The sequence below is a fragment of the Mustela erminea genome, chromosome 15, assembly GCF_009829155.1.
Source record: "Mustela erminea isolate mMusErm1 chromosome 15, mMusErm1.Pri, whole genome shotgun sequence".
Classification (NCBI taxonomy): domain Eukaryota; kingdom Metazoa; phylum Chordata; class Mammalia; order Carnivora; family Mustelidae; genus Mustela; species Mustela erminea.
In genome coordinates this window covers 54,726,591-54,743,733 of record NC_045628.1, presented here as the reverse complement: position 1 = coordinate 54,743,733, position 17,143 = coordinate 54,726,591, and the positions used below count along the sequence as shown (strand labels likewise).

Here is a 17,143-nt window from a genome sequence, read left to right as displayed (position 1 = left end):
AGGCTTCTAATGGTAATTTACAAAGCTCTCTCCCAAGTGAGAAGTATGTTCTGAACTCAGCAGATGTCCAAACATTTTGACGTGGAGGAAAGTACTAAAATAAATAAATAAATAAATAAAGATTATTAAATTAGTCTTATGGATTTTTTTTTCAGATTCTTATTTATTTATTTGACAGACAGAGATCACAAGTAGGCAGAGGGGCAGGCAGAGAGAGAGAAGAAGGGAACCAGGCTCCCTGGTGAGCAGAGAGCCCGATGTGGGACTCGATCCCAGGACCCTGGGATCATGACCAGAGCTGAAGTCAGAGACTTTAACCCACTGAGCCACCCAGATGCCCCAGTCTTATGGATTTTTTAAAAAAATTCTGAAGATTATACATATACACATGTGTGTTATGTGTGTGTATGTGGGTCTCTTTACACATAGCAAAGAATGACTAATCACTAGTAGGATATTTAGTTAATTGAACAAGGAGAACCCCAGACAGAGGTGGCTCTGGTGTGGTTGTGGCGTTCATAGGCAAACCCAAATCCAAGTCTACAAATGCCTGAAGTCACAAAATCAAAACCTAAACACAACCAATCACAAGCAACCAATTAGACCTGAAGCTGTGACCAATCCATGATTTCCTTGCTTTGCTTCTGCCTTTTCTCTAGAAAAGCCTCTTCCCAGCCCTGCCAAGAAGGGGAGCGCCCCTAACCACTGCCTATTTGGCATGGCCTGATTCCACCATCCGTTTTGCTCGAATAAACTTCAGATTTTTAACAGACCTCAGTTTATCTTAACGTGGGGTCTGCAGCCGCAAAGAGTGATTAGCAACTTCATCGAAGCTCTGTTCCCCTTCTCTTAGGTTCACTTATACCTGCTGGATATATGTTACAGAATCTCTTATGACATCTAAGACTGACATTCAAACGTACTGTAAAAAAAATCACTTTTAATTTTTTCTTGATTCTCAACCTAATTTAGGCAAAACATTATAAATGACAGTGGGCTGGGGGAAATTTGCAAGGTGTGTGAATGTAGATTTAAGTTTTCCAACTGATCTTTTTCTGTTGATAGTACTTTAAAAATATTTATGTCTATAGCTGATCCAGCCTCAACTAGGGCCTCAGAACCTCGTAGTCTCTAGCCCACTGGGCACACTACTGGCACAGATTGGGGCTGATCTGAATTTGTTCTTCTATAAGCTGCTTTTTTGAACAAATGCCAGTACCATCTTGTTTACTATTTATCTCTTCTCTGAGCTTTTAGGTAGAATTTTATTTTATTAATTTTATTTTTTAAAAATTTTATTTCTTCGTTTGAGACAGAGGGAGAGCACAAAGTGAGAGTTAGAAGCAGATTCCCCACTGAGCAGGGAGCCCCACTGAGGGGCTCGATCCCAGGACCCTGGGATCATGACCTGAGCCAAAGGCAGATGCTTAACCGACTGAGCCACCCAGGCACCCCTTAGGTAGAATTTTAAAAATTCAGTTCAGTTAGTAACTACTTGTAGTTTTATTATATATAGAACAAGTAGTGTGAATTATATACCAGGGAAGTAGTGAGTGATGGTCAAATTCGGCGACTTGCTCTTTGGGGTTCCCTGCTGGAGACAATGAAGAGTGTATACTGGGGCCCCGGGCGGTGCAGTTGGTTGAGCATCTGACTCTTGGCTTCAGATCAGGTCCTGATTAGGTCCCCAAGTCTGGAGCCTGCTTCAGATTCTCTCTCCCTTTCCTTATATCCTGTCCACTTGTGCGCGCTCTTTTAAAAATCTTAAAAAAAAAAAAAAAGTGTATGGTCTTTACTTGTGACATCACCACTAGCAGTCATCCTGATTTATGATTTTGAAAATCTGCTGTCTTTAAATCACATTCATTAAGGCATACTCTTTGAGGTGGTTTTTCCCTAAGGATGATGAATTCCTGCTGATCCAGGCACTCTTTCTGAGTCCTTTTGTGTGCCCAAGAGCTTTCATTGCAAGACAAATGGCTGGTTGGGGGCAGTCTGCACAGAAATGAGAGAAGTAAACTGGGCCTTGGAAACACTGTGAGAATATTTTTTAAACCTAAGCTGAGTTCCGCAGTTTTTGGTTTTGGAGGGGTTCTTTATTATTTGTTAGCCACCTGTAGTTTTGCTTTTAATTAATTACCATACCGAAAAGAACACAATTCCTGAAATTGAGAATAGTCTGGAAAATTTAAGACCTGTCTCAATTTTGAGTCTTGACTTCTTTCTGAACCCCCAGTTGTGTTTCAGCTCTATCGAGATGACCTTCAGGCATGTCAAGTTCAGCATGTTCAAAAGCAAACTCTTGGGCGCCTGGATGGCTCAGTGGATTAAGCCACTGCCTTCGGCTCAGGTCATGATCTCAGGGTCCTGGGATCGAGTCCCACATCAGGCTCTCTGCTTAGCAGGGAGCCTGCTTCCCTTCCTCTCTCTCTGCCTGCCTCTCTGCCTACTTGTGATCTTTCTCTGTCAAATAAATAAATAAAATCTTAAAAAAAAAAAAAAAAGCAAACTCTCTACCTTCTCTCTCAGACTTCCCCCTGTGCTTGTCCTCATGGTCTCTACATACTTCTCCAGCCTGAGCCATCCTTGTCTCCCCTTCTTGAAAGGGAGACTTCTAGCAAGTCAGCCCGTTGTGGTATCACCTGACTCCATCAAATGACTCCTTGCTCCTGCCTTTACTGCAGTGCTCTGCTTTAACTCAAGCCTTCATCATTTCTCCCAAACAAATCCTACTCAGATGTGTGTCCTGGGGCTACAGTACGAAGTTCACCAGCTGGCTTCGCATCCACTGTCCTTCTTGATCCATCCTCACTCAGCATTTGCCCCAACCCTACAAAGTCCTTTCATGACTCCATACCACCCTTTGAACTCAGGAGCAAGCATTGATCCATCATTTAAGGTCTAGCAACATTGGGAGTTTTGGGAGTATTTCCTGACTCCACCTACTGAGTTAGTTACTGTGTCCGCATAGCATCCACACGTCTCTGGCATAGGATAATTAACTGCTTATCTTTCTTTCTCCCTAGAGCCTGTGATCTCATCAAGGGGCAAGCACTGTCTTAATTATATATTTCTAGCAGTCGGTCAAGTGCTCGGTAACCAGAGGAACTCAGATATTTGCTGCATGAAAGGATGGATGGGTGGATAGTTGATTGCATTGCAACTATGCCCTGGGATATGGTAACGACTTGTTCTAAATAACTGAGGCACTTTAACTCAAACACAACACATTTACCACAGAACATGGCTTGAGTAGGTATGAGAGGATCTATTTTTACCCTTGAACTTGTGTAGTATTTGGCCACTAGGTCTTTTTTCTAAGTGCTTTCCCTTCCGTATGCTTCCAGAGGTGTTACTGGCCACTCTTACCTTCCCTCTACTTCACACACATACATGAACAGAGAATTTTCTCTCTAGTTTATTCCCTTTATTAACAACCTTTCTTGATTGATGGCAGAATTTTGACTGTCACCACCCAAATACTCTGCCTCAGTCCTTACTGCTCCTTCCCCTCTGGATACCACAGTTCTCACTCTTGTAGATGGCTGTTATAAAGCTCTACTCTTAAAGCAGTGGGGTCCCGTCCTCTTTCACAGGCTTGTGATTACCACCCCTGCCAGATAACCTCATCTGACTGTGGATTTCACCGGTGCATATTCGGCTGACTGCTCTGTGTTGCCCCTGCAGAAGGTAGCTTAAAGTCCCCCATGACCCCAGCCTGCATGCAGACAAAACAGCAGGGAGCCAGGGCAGGAGGGCAGAGCCAGTTGTCCACCGGCTGTGCTGCCCTGGAGCCCAGCAGAGGCCTGAGAGCTGGTGGTCAGGTACACATCCACACGTAGAGCAGCACACAATGTGTGACCCTGTCCAGACAGGGTCGGGGAAGGGAGCCACGTGTACGCACAGAGAGTGTGAGCAAAGGGGGTGGCACCTCCTCCTGCTGCAAACTGGGTGCAATCAATTCATCATGTGACCTGATGATAAAGTTTGATGAATAGGAAGGTTTGGAGTTGGGATTCTTTCAAGGTAGTAATGAGTAAACATCACAGCCTCTGTGAGAATTACACATTGATCAGGAAGTGGTTGCTCATTAGCCTTATGAGACATTTACAGTGTGTAAGTGAACAGAATCTACTTTCCTTCTCTGCTCCATCACACTCTTGTTTGTTTTGTGGGCTTCTTTTTACGATTGTTGTTCTTCTGTGGGGATTACTCGATTACTCTTTGCCATACTTTGGACACCTGGAAGATTTGGAAGAGATTTGATGCCCTTTTTTATAATAGAGCCTTGGGAATCACGTAAGAAGGATTTATGTTAGAGTATTAGCATCCATGAGAGGCTAATTCTAACTGTGCCTTCCTAACTAAATATTCAGAAATTCAAGTTTAATCTTACTGTTAATTCAGTGCTATAATTTCCTAATCCCATGCTTATTAGATCAATAACTGTTGGTTGGCCCCACCCCTAAAATCCACTACTAAGAGCTCATGCCCTTCTCTGTACAGCTTTGTTCAGACCCCCAACATTTATCATTCCAGTAGTGCTCTTCCCAAGAGCCCCAAAAGTACTAAATGAAGTCAAAGTGAGAGAGTTAGCACTTCAAAGGGTTTGGGAGGGCAGCCTTATGAAAGTGAAAATGGCAGAACAGAATGGTACAATGGTACGTGGTCTTGATGAGCTACAGAGGGCGCCACGGGGTGTTGAAATGCAATCTGCATGCCTGAGCAGCTGGTTGGAGGAGCCTTGGTCTGTCTTGAATGGAGGCTATGGCTCCTGTTCCCCACCAGAGGGCTGGAGGGCTGACTGCAGTGAGTGCAAGGGCTGGGGGAGGGGGAGGGGCAGGAAGGAGAAAGGAGCCAAGGAGTAAAAATGGCCCTTGAGATTGAGGGGCAATATGAAATAACTACTCATTGCCCCAGCTTGGAACTTGGAAATGGTACTGTCTTCCGAGGACTGCACTTGAGTCCTTGAGATGGAGACCAAAAAAGAAAAGATAAATGTTTGGCTCTTCCTCATTCAGCCACTCCACCCCGGCTTCACCTCTAAGCCCCCAATCAACGTTCCTCTATCCATGTATCTGTATCTGTATGCCAACTCCAGATCTGTCTCTGTAGATCTTGGTATATAGGCATAGCAAGTCCCATTTTTAAACAAGAGCTGTGGAATGCTTGGAAGCAGATGCCCATGAACTCTTCCCAGTCGTATTTAGAATTTGTTTTAACCTAAAGTTATGGAGACAGACTTGAAGGGAGACCTCCCCAACCTTGCTAAAATGTAAGTATAAAAAGGCACAAATTGGATGGATATTGATGATGTTATTTCTACTGTAACATCATCCATAGACTCCTAGTGTCTTTGCTTTGCTTCCCTATAGTGATCACAACATAAATTACTTGTCTTGTTTGACTTCCTTGTTCACCAAAGTTGAGCAGATTGTGGCCGTTTTCAACGCTTCTACCAGACAAAAAGCTTGGGACCATTTCTCGAAAGCTCAGCGCAAGAACATAGACATTTGGCGAAAGCACTCTGAGGTTGGTGATTTTATGATTACTTTTTAACCACCATCACACAGCTGGATTGGCAGAGAATAGTGTGGCTGCAGCCATTTCGGTTTTTGTTATAGCGGGCAGCTGTTGTACCATTGTCCTGTCTCATTGTCAGCTCCGAACCCAGCTCAGACTTGGGCCTTAGCCAGAAGAGCAGCTGACTTAATGCTTAGAAAACAGAGTGCTTTTCTACCCCGCAAAGGGAGAAAGGCATCTCTCCCATTCATAGCAAAAAGCTCGGAAATAAGCCAAGACACTTCGCCTGCCTATTCTGAAGAAAAGTGTAATGTAAAATAGAAAACTGGCTTTTAAAATAAATATGGAGGGTTTTTTCTCCCCCCGCCCCCCGCCCAGTGTTCTGCAACATGATGATGATGCTTTGCCCTTTGGGCTAGAAATGGCAAGTAAGCCTTTCTTCTGTGCCTTCCCATCATAAATAAGGCCCTAGTCCCCTTTGCTAGCCAGCCGGGTATGTAACAGCACTCCCCAGAGTGCCTTTCCCTTGGGGGATCGAATGTCCAGGCTAGCCAGAGTCCACCCTTCTGCAGCAATGCATGTGTGAAGTGTGAGTATCCACCCCAAGGAAAGAGGCCAGACCTTGACCTTCGTTGCCACCCAGAAAGACCAGAATGTGTCATTAGTCATTGGTCGTGCAGCTGTTATTTTTAACTTCACAGTTTAGTGTACGCTTTGAACCTGTCATTTAAAAGTAAGTATACTATCTTTGTTTGCTTATTTGTTTTTTGTGTGTGTGTTTTGTGTGTGTGTGTGTGTGTGTGTGTGTGTGTGTGTGTGTGTTTTTAACGAGAGAATGTTTTCCATTTGGATGCCTCTCCATCTCTAGCATGTTAATATTAAAGTTCTCTAAATGATACTCCCTTCTTTCAAAATCCCCAAACTTATAGAAGGTAAGGCTTGTTTATTTAATGATTTGGGCTCACACTTGTAAAATAAGTTTTTTATATGGAGTTTGAAGAACCACGAAGTACTATAATATCAATCATTTGGGTAGCATTTTAAGTGCCCATTAACTAACGCTAAATTACAGCTAAATACCAATGGCACTAGATGTAACATCCACATGAATACCAAATGAATCCTTTATTATCACTGTTATTATGGTGAATACTGAATGACTCCACAATAATGGGACACTTAAAATGCTGGTGCAATTTATTAAGAAGGACATTTTTTTATTTTGTTCACAAATACTTAAGAAGGTGGCTGGTGACTGATGTAGTTCTGTTCCTCTGTTCAGGATTATGAGTAAGGAGGAAGTGGGATTTCTCTTTAATTTTTCAGGGGCCAGAAAAACAAAAGGTGCTGACCTGCTGCTCTCCCAGACACTGAATTGAGACCTGAGTCAAGGCTGATTTTCAGGAGGAAAGAGAGTCCTCGTTTAGGATGAAATATGCAGATTGAGGGTTATGAAAACACAAATTGATATCCATAAACTGATTCAGATTTGGGAACAGAGGGTCTAATAATTGTTTATCTTATTTTTTTTTCCTTCATATAAACAGCAAATGATTAAAAGAAATGTTAAGGGGAAGGCAAGTGGCATTATGCTAATGATCTGACATAAAAAGGCTGTCACTAGTATGTGAATGTTAGGAAATAATCCATTATTGATCTAAATCACGCTTCCCACGGCCTGGTCCACTGCCCCTAGCCCTGGTCCCCAAAGGAACTGGGGCTGTGTCCCTGCTGCTGAGCAGGGCACAGGAAACTTCCAGCTTTGTTCTAAGGAAGCCTGCTCACTTTGCTGGGTCCACAGGATGTAGTAGAAATGGATGCACACGTTCCTGAAAGGTGCTCCTGCAAAGGGGCTATGTGCCTCCCTGCCACTCCTACCACCTCTTTTGATAGTCTAGGAAATAGAATTCTAAATTACCTTTGATTTTCTCTCCTACATGTCGCTTAATTGATTAAATACCAGTTGGTAATTTAACATTGTGGATGATTTCTCTGTTGCGTATAAGCTTGATAATTGGCTTGATTTTTTCCGCGTTCCCGTGTACAGCATCTGTTAATTATCTGCAACACCTTCGCAGATTTATGAGAGTGTACGAGCGATTTACTGCTGAACCAGAGGCACCCTGTGGAAACACCCTCGGCTTTTTTTTTCCCCTCCAGTTGTTTTTTTTCCTTTCCAACACCCTTCCACACAAGAACAGCTACAGTATGACAGTTTGTCATTAATTGTGGGGACTCAACAACAGGCCCTTTCAGCCTCATTTATTCCTTCCTCCTGACTTTTCCTTGTTTCAAGTATTTTCACGCCACCTCTTTAGGAACTGGGATCTTTGTCAGTAGAAAAATTAGCTGTACACAACCTAAAGGCGTTTCCACTAATCACACATGACGTCCACCTCCAAGAGCCACTGGTGTTATTTACGGCGCAATTGGCACTTCTTTCTACTGGCTGGCAGGGTCAAGTGAGGAGGCACTGCCCATCCTCCTGGAGGCCTCTCAAGGCTCCCTGTGATGGGCGTCCCTCTCCCAGGGACCTTGACTTCATGCCCTTTCTCCCCTTTCCTGGTCCTCTGCAGGGCTTGTTGCCAGGGTTCAGAGTTGACCACGTGAATACTGCTAGCAAGACCTAATTTTCTTTTGGTCCTACTACAGTTAAAATCTGTGAGCTAAAGAGAGAGTTGAGTTCAGAGAACCTGTAACACAATAAAATACGCACATCCATTAGATGGACATTAGAACTATGTTTAAAATCATGCCGTTAATACATTAGGTGTTATAATTTAGTTTTATTGTTTTTCAGAAGCAAAATTATTTTAACTCTTTGACTTTTATTTAGAGACTTCAATTTCAGAGGTGAGAAAAAGAATAATGTAGTTCTTTCCCTGTTTTGTTTTCTTGAGGATAGTACATTTGACAGAACAGAACTGGTAAGGATTCACAAATACACAATATTCAGCTTAATACAAAATAATATAATTACTTACCATGAATAATTAGTGTCCTAGTTTTTTGGCAAGGGAGTAAAAAATTTATTGTGACTTGTTACTTTTTACAGTGAGTTTTCACATATACCCTTTGACTACCATCACTCCACTAGTAAGTAGAGAAAGTAAGATATGACCCTAAGATCTCTCAGTGATGTCAAAACAGCCATCACACAGAAACACTAAATGCTACCTGATGATGTGAAACACCAAAAAGTAGGCATCGGTTCTATTTTGTCATCCAGCATCTTTGGCATTTTACCATTTCGCTATCTGAATAGTGTGTGCGTATGATCACACATGGGCACGTGCACACAATGTAAGGGCACTGTTTTTTTTTTAAAGATGTTATTCATTTATTAGAGAGGAATCATAATTGGTGTTGGAACAGAGGGAGAGGGAGAAGTAGACCCTGTGCTGAGCAGGGAGCCCACGCCGGCTAAATCCCAGGACCCTGGGATCATGACCTGAGTTGAACGTAGACGCTTAACCTTAACCGACTGAGCCATCCAGATACCCCGCAGGGGTGCTACTTTGCATGAAGAATTATTCTCTCTGTTATCAACTTAGCGAACCAAGTGTATACCATAATCCTAAGGAGTTTTGCATGCATTAATTTATTTGATCCTCAAAACTGTTATTAGCACAGTATTCCAATGAGTAAATCAAGGTTTAGAGAGATGAAGAAACATTCCTGAATTTACACAGTGGTCAACAAGACCTTTTATAAATGTCATTGTGCGTATTTCTTATTAGCTCAGAGTCCCTCACATGGCAAGAGGCATTTCTGTGGAATCCTACTAGGTGATGCTATTATCCCCTTTTTGGCAAATGAGGAAATTGAGACTCAAGAGATGAAATAATTTGCTAAAGACACCCTGACTAGTTACTGGTGAGCAGGGATTTATCCTTGGGTCTTCCTACTCCCCCACAGCCCTCAGAACTTTATTCCAGATTACCTGGGGCAGTGTTTGGGAGGGGAACACTTCAGGTTCAAAGCGTTCAGATATCAGTCACAGTACACCTAAAGACCACTGGGAAAAGGTGTGTCGACATGTGTCTGAGACTCTGACATCCTCCTGTCCTCTGCTTTCAGGAGCTCCGGAACGCTCAAAGTGAGCAGCTCATGGGCATCCGCCGTGAAGAAGAGATGGAAATGTCAGATGATGAGAACTGTGATAGTCCTACTAAAAAAATGCGAGTCGATGAATCAGGTAATGCTGACGACGGCCACACGCACCCCTGTGAGGCGCTGTCGGTGAGGCGCCATCATAGTCTTTCTCATGCACCCCTGTGAGGTGCTGTCGTGCTCTTTTACACACACCCCTAGGAGGCGCTGTCATACTCTGCCTCATGCACCCCTGTGAGGCGCCATCATGAGATGCCATCATGCTCTTCCATATCTCAGGTGGGGCGTAGGTATTAGGAAATGTCCACATAACTCATTTTTATTTGAGTTATACTAAACCTTCATCTTTGCGTGACTCTGCTTTTTATTAATAGAACTCGAAACTCCTTCTTAGGGACATGGTGATTTAAATTGCTCCAGTTGTTTCTCCACCCATGGATCTAGGGCTGTTGTTTTTTTCTCAGGGATATTTGCCTATTCCCATAAAAATCCTTTTCCAGAGCGTGGCAGCCACTGCTGGTGCTGAAATACACATAAAATTTGGTTTCAGTCAGAGTACTTCTTATGTGGGAATTCTTTAATCTCAGAAGAAGCTTTCTAGCCTCTGAGCCAATGTGCTGGGGAATGAGACATTTTTCCAATAAACGTTGCCTAACCTGTAATCAAAGGGGTGGCCCCATTTGGTACCAAGAAAGGAGTATCACTCCTTGAGTTGTGAAAAGGAGAGAAGCTGAGTGAGAACCTTGCTTTATGTGCTCTGCCTGAACCAAGAGGCCGATTGAAATCTCTCTTCTCAAATTAAATATAAATCTCAGTATTGCAGGCAAGAGAAATGCTCACTCAGATGTGGGAGACACCAAAGGAGACTGCTTGTCTGGGGGTAAGAGTGTTGTCTAAAGGGCCTGGGAAGAACCACAGTTGCCACCATTTCCAAAAAAGAAAATCAGAGGGTTTGCGTAGATTTGACCTATCTCCTCATACATACCTGTGACTAAAATATTCACCCCTTTAACAAAATCCAGAACAGGAACAGAGGATCTTTGCTAATGTGTTTGTAGAAACCAAAATCAAGATTCCAGCAGGGTCAGGTTAGCAAGATTGCAAAGTTGTCAGAGCGTTCTGTTTCTTCAGGGTTTAGAGAGGGCCAGGGACATAAATGATGATCACCAGAAAGTGCTCTGCATCCAGGTGGTTACAGAAGGGACTTCAAATTCATGAGAGTAGTGGTTCTGAAAGTGTGGTCCCTAGTCCGGCAATATCAGCATCACCTAGGAACTTGTTAGAAATGTAAATCCTCAGGCCCTACTCAATACCTAAGGAATCAGAAACTCTAGGGGAGGCAGAGGTGGGTGTGAGATCCAGCAATCTGTGATTTAAATGCTCCCGGGAATTCTGAAGCATGCTAAAGTTTCAGGACCAGTGCCTTAGAAAATTTCCCTTTCATCCTCAAATTCCTCTCATTTAAATCTTTTAGAAGCTTAGCATAAAAGCAGGCACCATGCCACTATTTTTTGAAGCTATATATCCTTTGTCTGAAAAATGAACCTAGCATTTATGTGTCAATGTATGTCTCTTATTAAGTGGAGATGAGATTTCTCAGGACTGCTTGATTATTGGACTTGGACTTGCTTATTTGAGGGTGGCAATCTCTATTCTGCAAGCCTTCATTTATCAAAAGAAAAGAGCGAATTTTAGTGTGAGTTTCTTAAATTTAATGAGATCTTCCAATAAATAAATAAATTTTTTTCTGCTCAAGAAAGCTTTCATCATTTTTGAAGTTTCTAGATGAGGAGCAAGTTTACATGAAACTTGGATCTTTAACATGCTTACAAGGTAGGTGTAGAAGAAAAGAACTGAATCCATCAGAAATTCTTGTTTGAACCCATGACTTTTTTTTTTTTTTAATTTGGCGGTGACATTTCTTTTTAAACAAGTTGTCAGTTTTCCAAGTAAGGAATATATATAATTTCTTAGTCTGCTCGGAAGAGGACAAGAGTAAGAATGACTCAGAACAGTCAGGTCCAACGGGAAGTCTTACAGATCATAGCAGCAAGCACAGACCAGCAGCATCAGCTCCCAAGCTCTGATGCAGAACTCAAAGAGCCCTTTGCTCAGCAGGGACACGAGATCCTCTCTGGAAGCTTCACTGAGGAGCTCGCTTCCCAGATCTCTGTCGGTTTTTTTTCCCCAGGCATCTGATAGGAGCCTAAAGCAGGAGCTGAACTTTGAGTTTTCCAGGCTTATTCCTTGGTCAGCAGCATGAATGAACACAGCACCGAGCGTGTATTGTACCGAGTGCTGGGGGAAAAGATGGAAGAACTGGAGTTCAAATGCCAGGTCCCCAGGAATTCAAAGTCTTTTTCGTGCTTTTCAAAAATGAGATGGACCAGAGAACGCAGTGTGTGGTTGATGGAGGAAGTTCAGGACCAATTAGAGAGAAGGGAAAGCAACTAACCTTTTTTATTCCTCTGGGCCCAGAAAATCCCACCGAAAGGCTGGCAGCTGTTTTTCTTTCCACCCAGCATATTCAGGGACATATCCTGAGAGCAAGGATTTCCATCTGGTCCTTTGACCAAGCTTCCTCCAGATCCCTGCAGACTACAGCTGGAAGGGGCGGGATTGAGACCCTGCAGCCCGAGGGAAGCACCTTTCAGTGAAGTTAGGTGACTCTGTATTCATTTTAGGTGCAAACTTGCATCTGTCAGTTACCCAGGAGCAGGTATCTCAAAACCTAGCGCTGCAGTTCACTGACAGCAATTGCCAAGGGCTGACCTAGAAGTAAATTCTTCTGTTCTTTAAAGAATCCCTTGCCCTCCTCCTTTCTGCTGAAACTGAGCTTTTGCCTCCAGCCTCCTGGGAAGCAGGTGACCCAAGACTTCTTGGGAATTCCAGGGGAGAACATCCTTTGTGGAGCCTCATGCCCGAGAGGACTGTGACAAGACCACCTCCTGGGGGTGCGTGAAGCGGGTCCCCCACGGCCTCCCTTGCTCTTCACCTCTCCTAGCGCAGAGACCAAGCTGCATGGGTTTTATTTCTGAGGGGGAGATGGAGAGAGTCAACTTTGGTTTCTAGAAAGGACAGGATTTTTTTTGTGAGGACTTATGTGATAGCTTGGGTTTATTTATTTATTTGTTTAAAATCTGTGTTTTTCCGTGTATCTCTCCTCTTCTGGTTATGAAGAAGACTTGCATTGTACTTTTGCTTTTTACCACACATAATAACTTACAGTGTGTCTTTGGCTAGAGAGCTCCCCGACATCGCCATCACTACCATATAATTCTGGGCAGGTGGCCTATAGGCCCACTATTCCTTATCTGCTGACTCTTACGGGGGAAAAGGAGTTTGCTGGAGCAAAACTAAGATGCCGATAAAAATGAAAATGAGTTTTGTTAATAAATTTGAAAATCAAGACAGATTTATCGAAGCATTCATTCAAGAAGATTGGCATCCTGCTCCAAAGCCTATGAAGATAATTTTTGATAAAAATTCAAATTTATTGCTGCAAAGTCTGCCTCTTACTAGAATTAAGCCCAGCTTTGCTCCTTCTTCCCCTCCCTCCTCCAGGTTGACAGTGGGTGTGGGGCAGGAGTGCACGGGGTAAAAAGGAAGAGGAAGTCTGTCCAGAGTGTTAGGCCTCGTGTAGTGGAGCCCAATTAGTTGTAGGACTGTGGAGTCGAAGCATGTAGAGCCCTTCCAACCGTACTTAGAGTGTGGCGCACATAGCAAATGCTCAGTCACTGTGAACTCCTCTTGCCTTAGTCACCCTCTGGCACCTGGCTGGGCCTTTCACCAAGTCAATGAATTTTGTAGACTTCAATTGCATATTCCCTTCTTCTGGTCTTTTTGATGCCTTTGTCCCATAAGTGGATGGGAAGGGCGTAACCCTGAGAACATTTGCTCTAAATTTAAATGGCAAGCATTAAGAAGCTTGTTCAAACAAGGATGATTCATTTCTCCAAAATGTGCAAAACTTTTATGCATTCAGAATCTGCCACCATGTGCTAAATAGGCCAGGGCCCAGAGAGCTGACGCTCAGCATCATTCTAATTATCAACAGACAATTGTCAAGCCCTTCTTGTGCTCAAGGCACTGTGGATCTAGGAGGTATGGAAAGGGCTAGACATGGTCTCCCCTGCCCTCAAGAGTTGAGATGCTTTTTGAAAAGAAGAAATATGCATTTTAAGTCAATAAAAGTCTAGTGCCTAAAAGCCTAATTCCAAATATATTCTAAAGCCATTGCTTTAAATTCAGTAGAAACCAAAATGAATATTATATTACTGTCCAGTGATGTACCTTGTCTAGGATATGTTGAGTATAGATTGTACATTGAACACAAATTTTAGAAGAGGAAACTAAAATATCTTTATGTAATAGACCACCCTTAAAACATTTCATAACGTATGAATGAAGGTTCTTGGGTTTTAATTACATCTCATTCAAACTCTGAGCTCCTTATGAGAGCACATATTCTTGTAATTATGAAAAGTGTTTTCTGGGTTGTTGATTTGCCATGGAAACTCACCATGTGTAGGTACAGATTTCTTTTTGCAACTTTAATAAGAATTCCAGCAAGGATTTCCCAAATATTTTAGCTAACTGAATCAAGTTAGGGACTCATAATCAAGTTCAGTTGGAATTAGCAGTATTAGGTTTTATGAATAATTTTATATGTAGCTGAGGTTAAAAATTATTTTAACCTCAAAAATAATTTTTTTGAGGTTAAAAAAATTAATAGTAATAATAATTAGGCTCTCTCTGGCTACCCCCTTGATGTCTTTGGGCTTTTTTTTTTTAAGGATTTATTAATTTATTGGGGTACTGGTGTGGCTCAGTCAGTTAAGTGTCTGCCTTTGGCTCAGGTCATGATCTTAGGGTCTCGGAATCCAGTCCCCGCATAGGGCTCTCTGCTCAGTCGGGAGTTGGCCTCTCCCTCTGCCCCCCACCCCTCTCATGTACTGTTGCATGCTCTCTCTCTCTCACTCAAATGAATCTTCAAAAAAAAAAAAAAAAAGATTGATTGATTGATTTTAAAGGCAGGGGGGTAGGGGCAGAGGGAGAGGGAGAGAAGCAGCCTCCCCAGTGAAATCAGGCCTAAGCCAAAACCAAGAGCAAGTGAGCCACCCACGCGCCCCTCCCCTTGATCTCTTTGAACACTGGGACTGCCGCTGTTGTTTCTGCTTTGGTTTATTTTCTATACAAGAGTGTTTTTGAAAGACATAAAGGATACGCAACAGATTACAGTTTGTCACAAGCCTGAGAAGAGGATTACTGCTGTCCCTGGGCACCAGCCTGGGCACAGAAGGAAGGAGCCACTGGCCACCAGCACCTGGTCCTGCCACCGACTCATGGGGTACCCACTGAAGGGGGCCATGTCACCCGCAGCTGGTAGAAGCTTTTAGGATCTAAGCAGACTAACTCTGGAGTTGCTCGGAACTCGGTAGAGGGACAAGAGTGCTCAGACGTGGGAAGTGAGGTGACTCAGTAAGTCCACAGTCATGCTGAGCTCCTCGTACCAGCAGACCCCCAAGACAACATGGAAGGATATTCTGTTAGCAGACTTTTCTGCATGTGATGACAACCCAAAGGAGAAATAGAGCAGTGGTGTGTGTACATTAGCTACCACTGAATTAAAGACGAGCCTTTTATTTTCAACCACAACAGAATGCCTTCTGGGAATCCAAGTGCCAAACAAAGAAATGTGATTAATTAAAACTAATATGGCTGAAAGATGATGAAATAAATCTTCTGATGTGGGCTGAGCAGCCTGCTTCATTCTTGAACTCTTAAAATAGAGCTTCATTCTCAAGGAGCCAAGACTCTGGCCACCCACCCCCAACCACTTTCCCTTTTAAATCTTTCTAATCTTACCAAAGGAAATCAAACAAATGCTTATTTCAGGTAGATTTCTCAGTTCCCTGATTTCATGTACAGTTAAAGTTCTCTTTTAATAAAGGACAAGTCTTTGAAGAGTATAGAAATAGATATATTTTTGTAAATTGCTTTACCTTTTAAATGGAAGAAACAGATGCCATTAAATTGATCCTCAAGTGTAGGATTCCTTTGTAACGGAAGCACTCCTGTCCAGCCAGACTGTCTGTTTATTATAAAGTCACATTTGAAACTCCCTTCAAGCTTAGCCCCCTTAAAATTGATTTATATATAGTACCTGGCAGTGCCGTATTCCTGACATCTCTCACCTAGGCACGGATCTCCATAATCACGTATTTCTTGTAAAATGGATTTGTTCTGCTGAAATTGTGTTGTGTCTAGGAGGCCACAGATTTTGCCCAATACTCTAAGCATGCAACTGTTCTACACCCACACAAAACCCAGTAGAATCTTGCTGAGGATCTCGAAGAGCGTATGCCTGGTGCAACTAGCTTGGAGCTGGGGGTGGCTCTCCTAATGGTTTCCTGTGTGACAGCCCCGCATGGGCTTGCAGCTGCATTTGGGGAGCCCGCTGCAGCTCTGTTACGCTCTGGCTTCTTGTCTCATGATGCAAGCCCCTGCGGATTGGTGAAGGGCTTAGGCTGATGGGCAGTTAGCGAACAGAGGAGAAAAGTGAGGAAGTTCACAGCCCATCCTCACAAAGGGAGAAGTGCAGAGCTCATAACCCAGGCGGAGCATGGATGAATGGCCAGCGTGCAGCACAAGGTCACCGCACAGCTGCTCGGGCACAGCCCATGGCGCTCTGACCCTCTCACTTGCCAAAGCACTGTGGTCTAGATTGCGGTTTCTTATGTTTTCTGGGCATTTCATTCTGATAAGATTTGATGCAGGATCATTACATAGGAGAGTAGATTTAATCCTGTTTTCTTAGTAGGCTGTAAGGACACTGAGGGAATATTTATGTAATAAGATGCAAAGTTGCTATGGAAAATACTATAGCAACCTAACATCTTCCCAGAGTCAGGCAGCCACTTGTAACTGCAATCTAAATTTACATTTATTATAGTGTCATTTTATCGACACTCTTAGTACCTCATTCTGACAGGATGTTAAAATATGTTTTCAGCTCGCATTTGAGCAAAATTAACACAGTGTTGTTGGAATTTAAGTGTGGTTTACACAACTTCTGGAAAAAATCAGAATATTTTCAAGAGAGTTTAGATGATAGAATCTGGGTAAGTTTGTAAGTTTTGTTTCTTTCTTTCTAAACATAAGAAAGAATTCCTTAGTGTTCCTTTTCCTATTTGTTCCTTTTAGTTGTAAATAATAAGTAGGGATTTCTGATCGTGAAACAGGGATCATCCTTTCCAACACTGACATAATTTGTCAAGTGTTCATTGGAATCAACTGATTCTAGTTGGTGCTTACAGAAAATACTTTAAGTGGATCAGCTCATTGTCCTCCAGCAGCATGTAACATTTTAATAATAAAATCAGTTTTTCATATAAAAATTGCACTTGGTCATTTTGGAAAATGTAATAGCTAAGAAGAATGAAAGAAGAAAACTGTTACAATACTACAAAAGATAGTTTTGTATTTTCAACTGTTTTCTCCTGCA

General features: G+C 42.7%; 1 protein-coding gene across 13 annotated transcripts in view; it reads left to right on the top strand.

Annotated features, from left to right (window-relative positions):
• The window catches only part of ENOX1 (ecto-NOX disulfide-thiol exchanger 1), a 568,976-nt gene that overhangs the window by 431,745 nt on the left and 120,088 nt on the right, over positions 1 to 17,143 (top strand). For all 13 annotated transcript variants that reach the window (XM_032314929.1, XM_032314937.1, XM_032314924.1 and 10 more), the window contains 2 exons: positions 5,426 to 5,532; positions 9,604 to 9,721. In XM_032314929.1, coding sequence (XP_032170820.1) covers positions 5,426 to 5,532; positions 9,604 to 9,721 — 225 coding nt within the window. The remainder of the gene's footprint in view (positions 1 to 5,425; positions 5,533 to 9,603; positions 9,722 to 17,143) is intronic.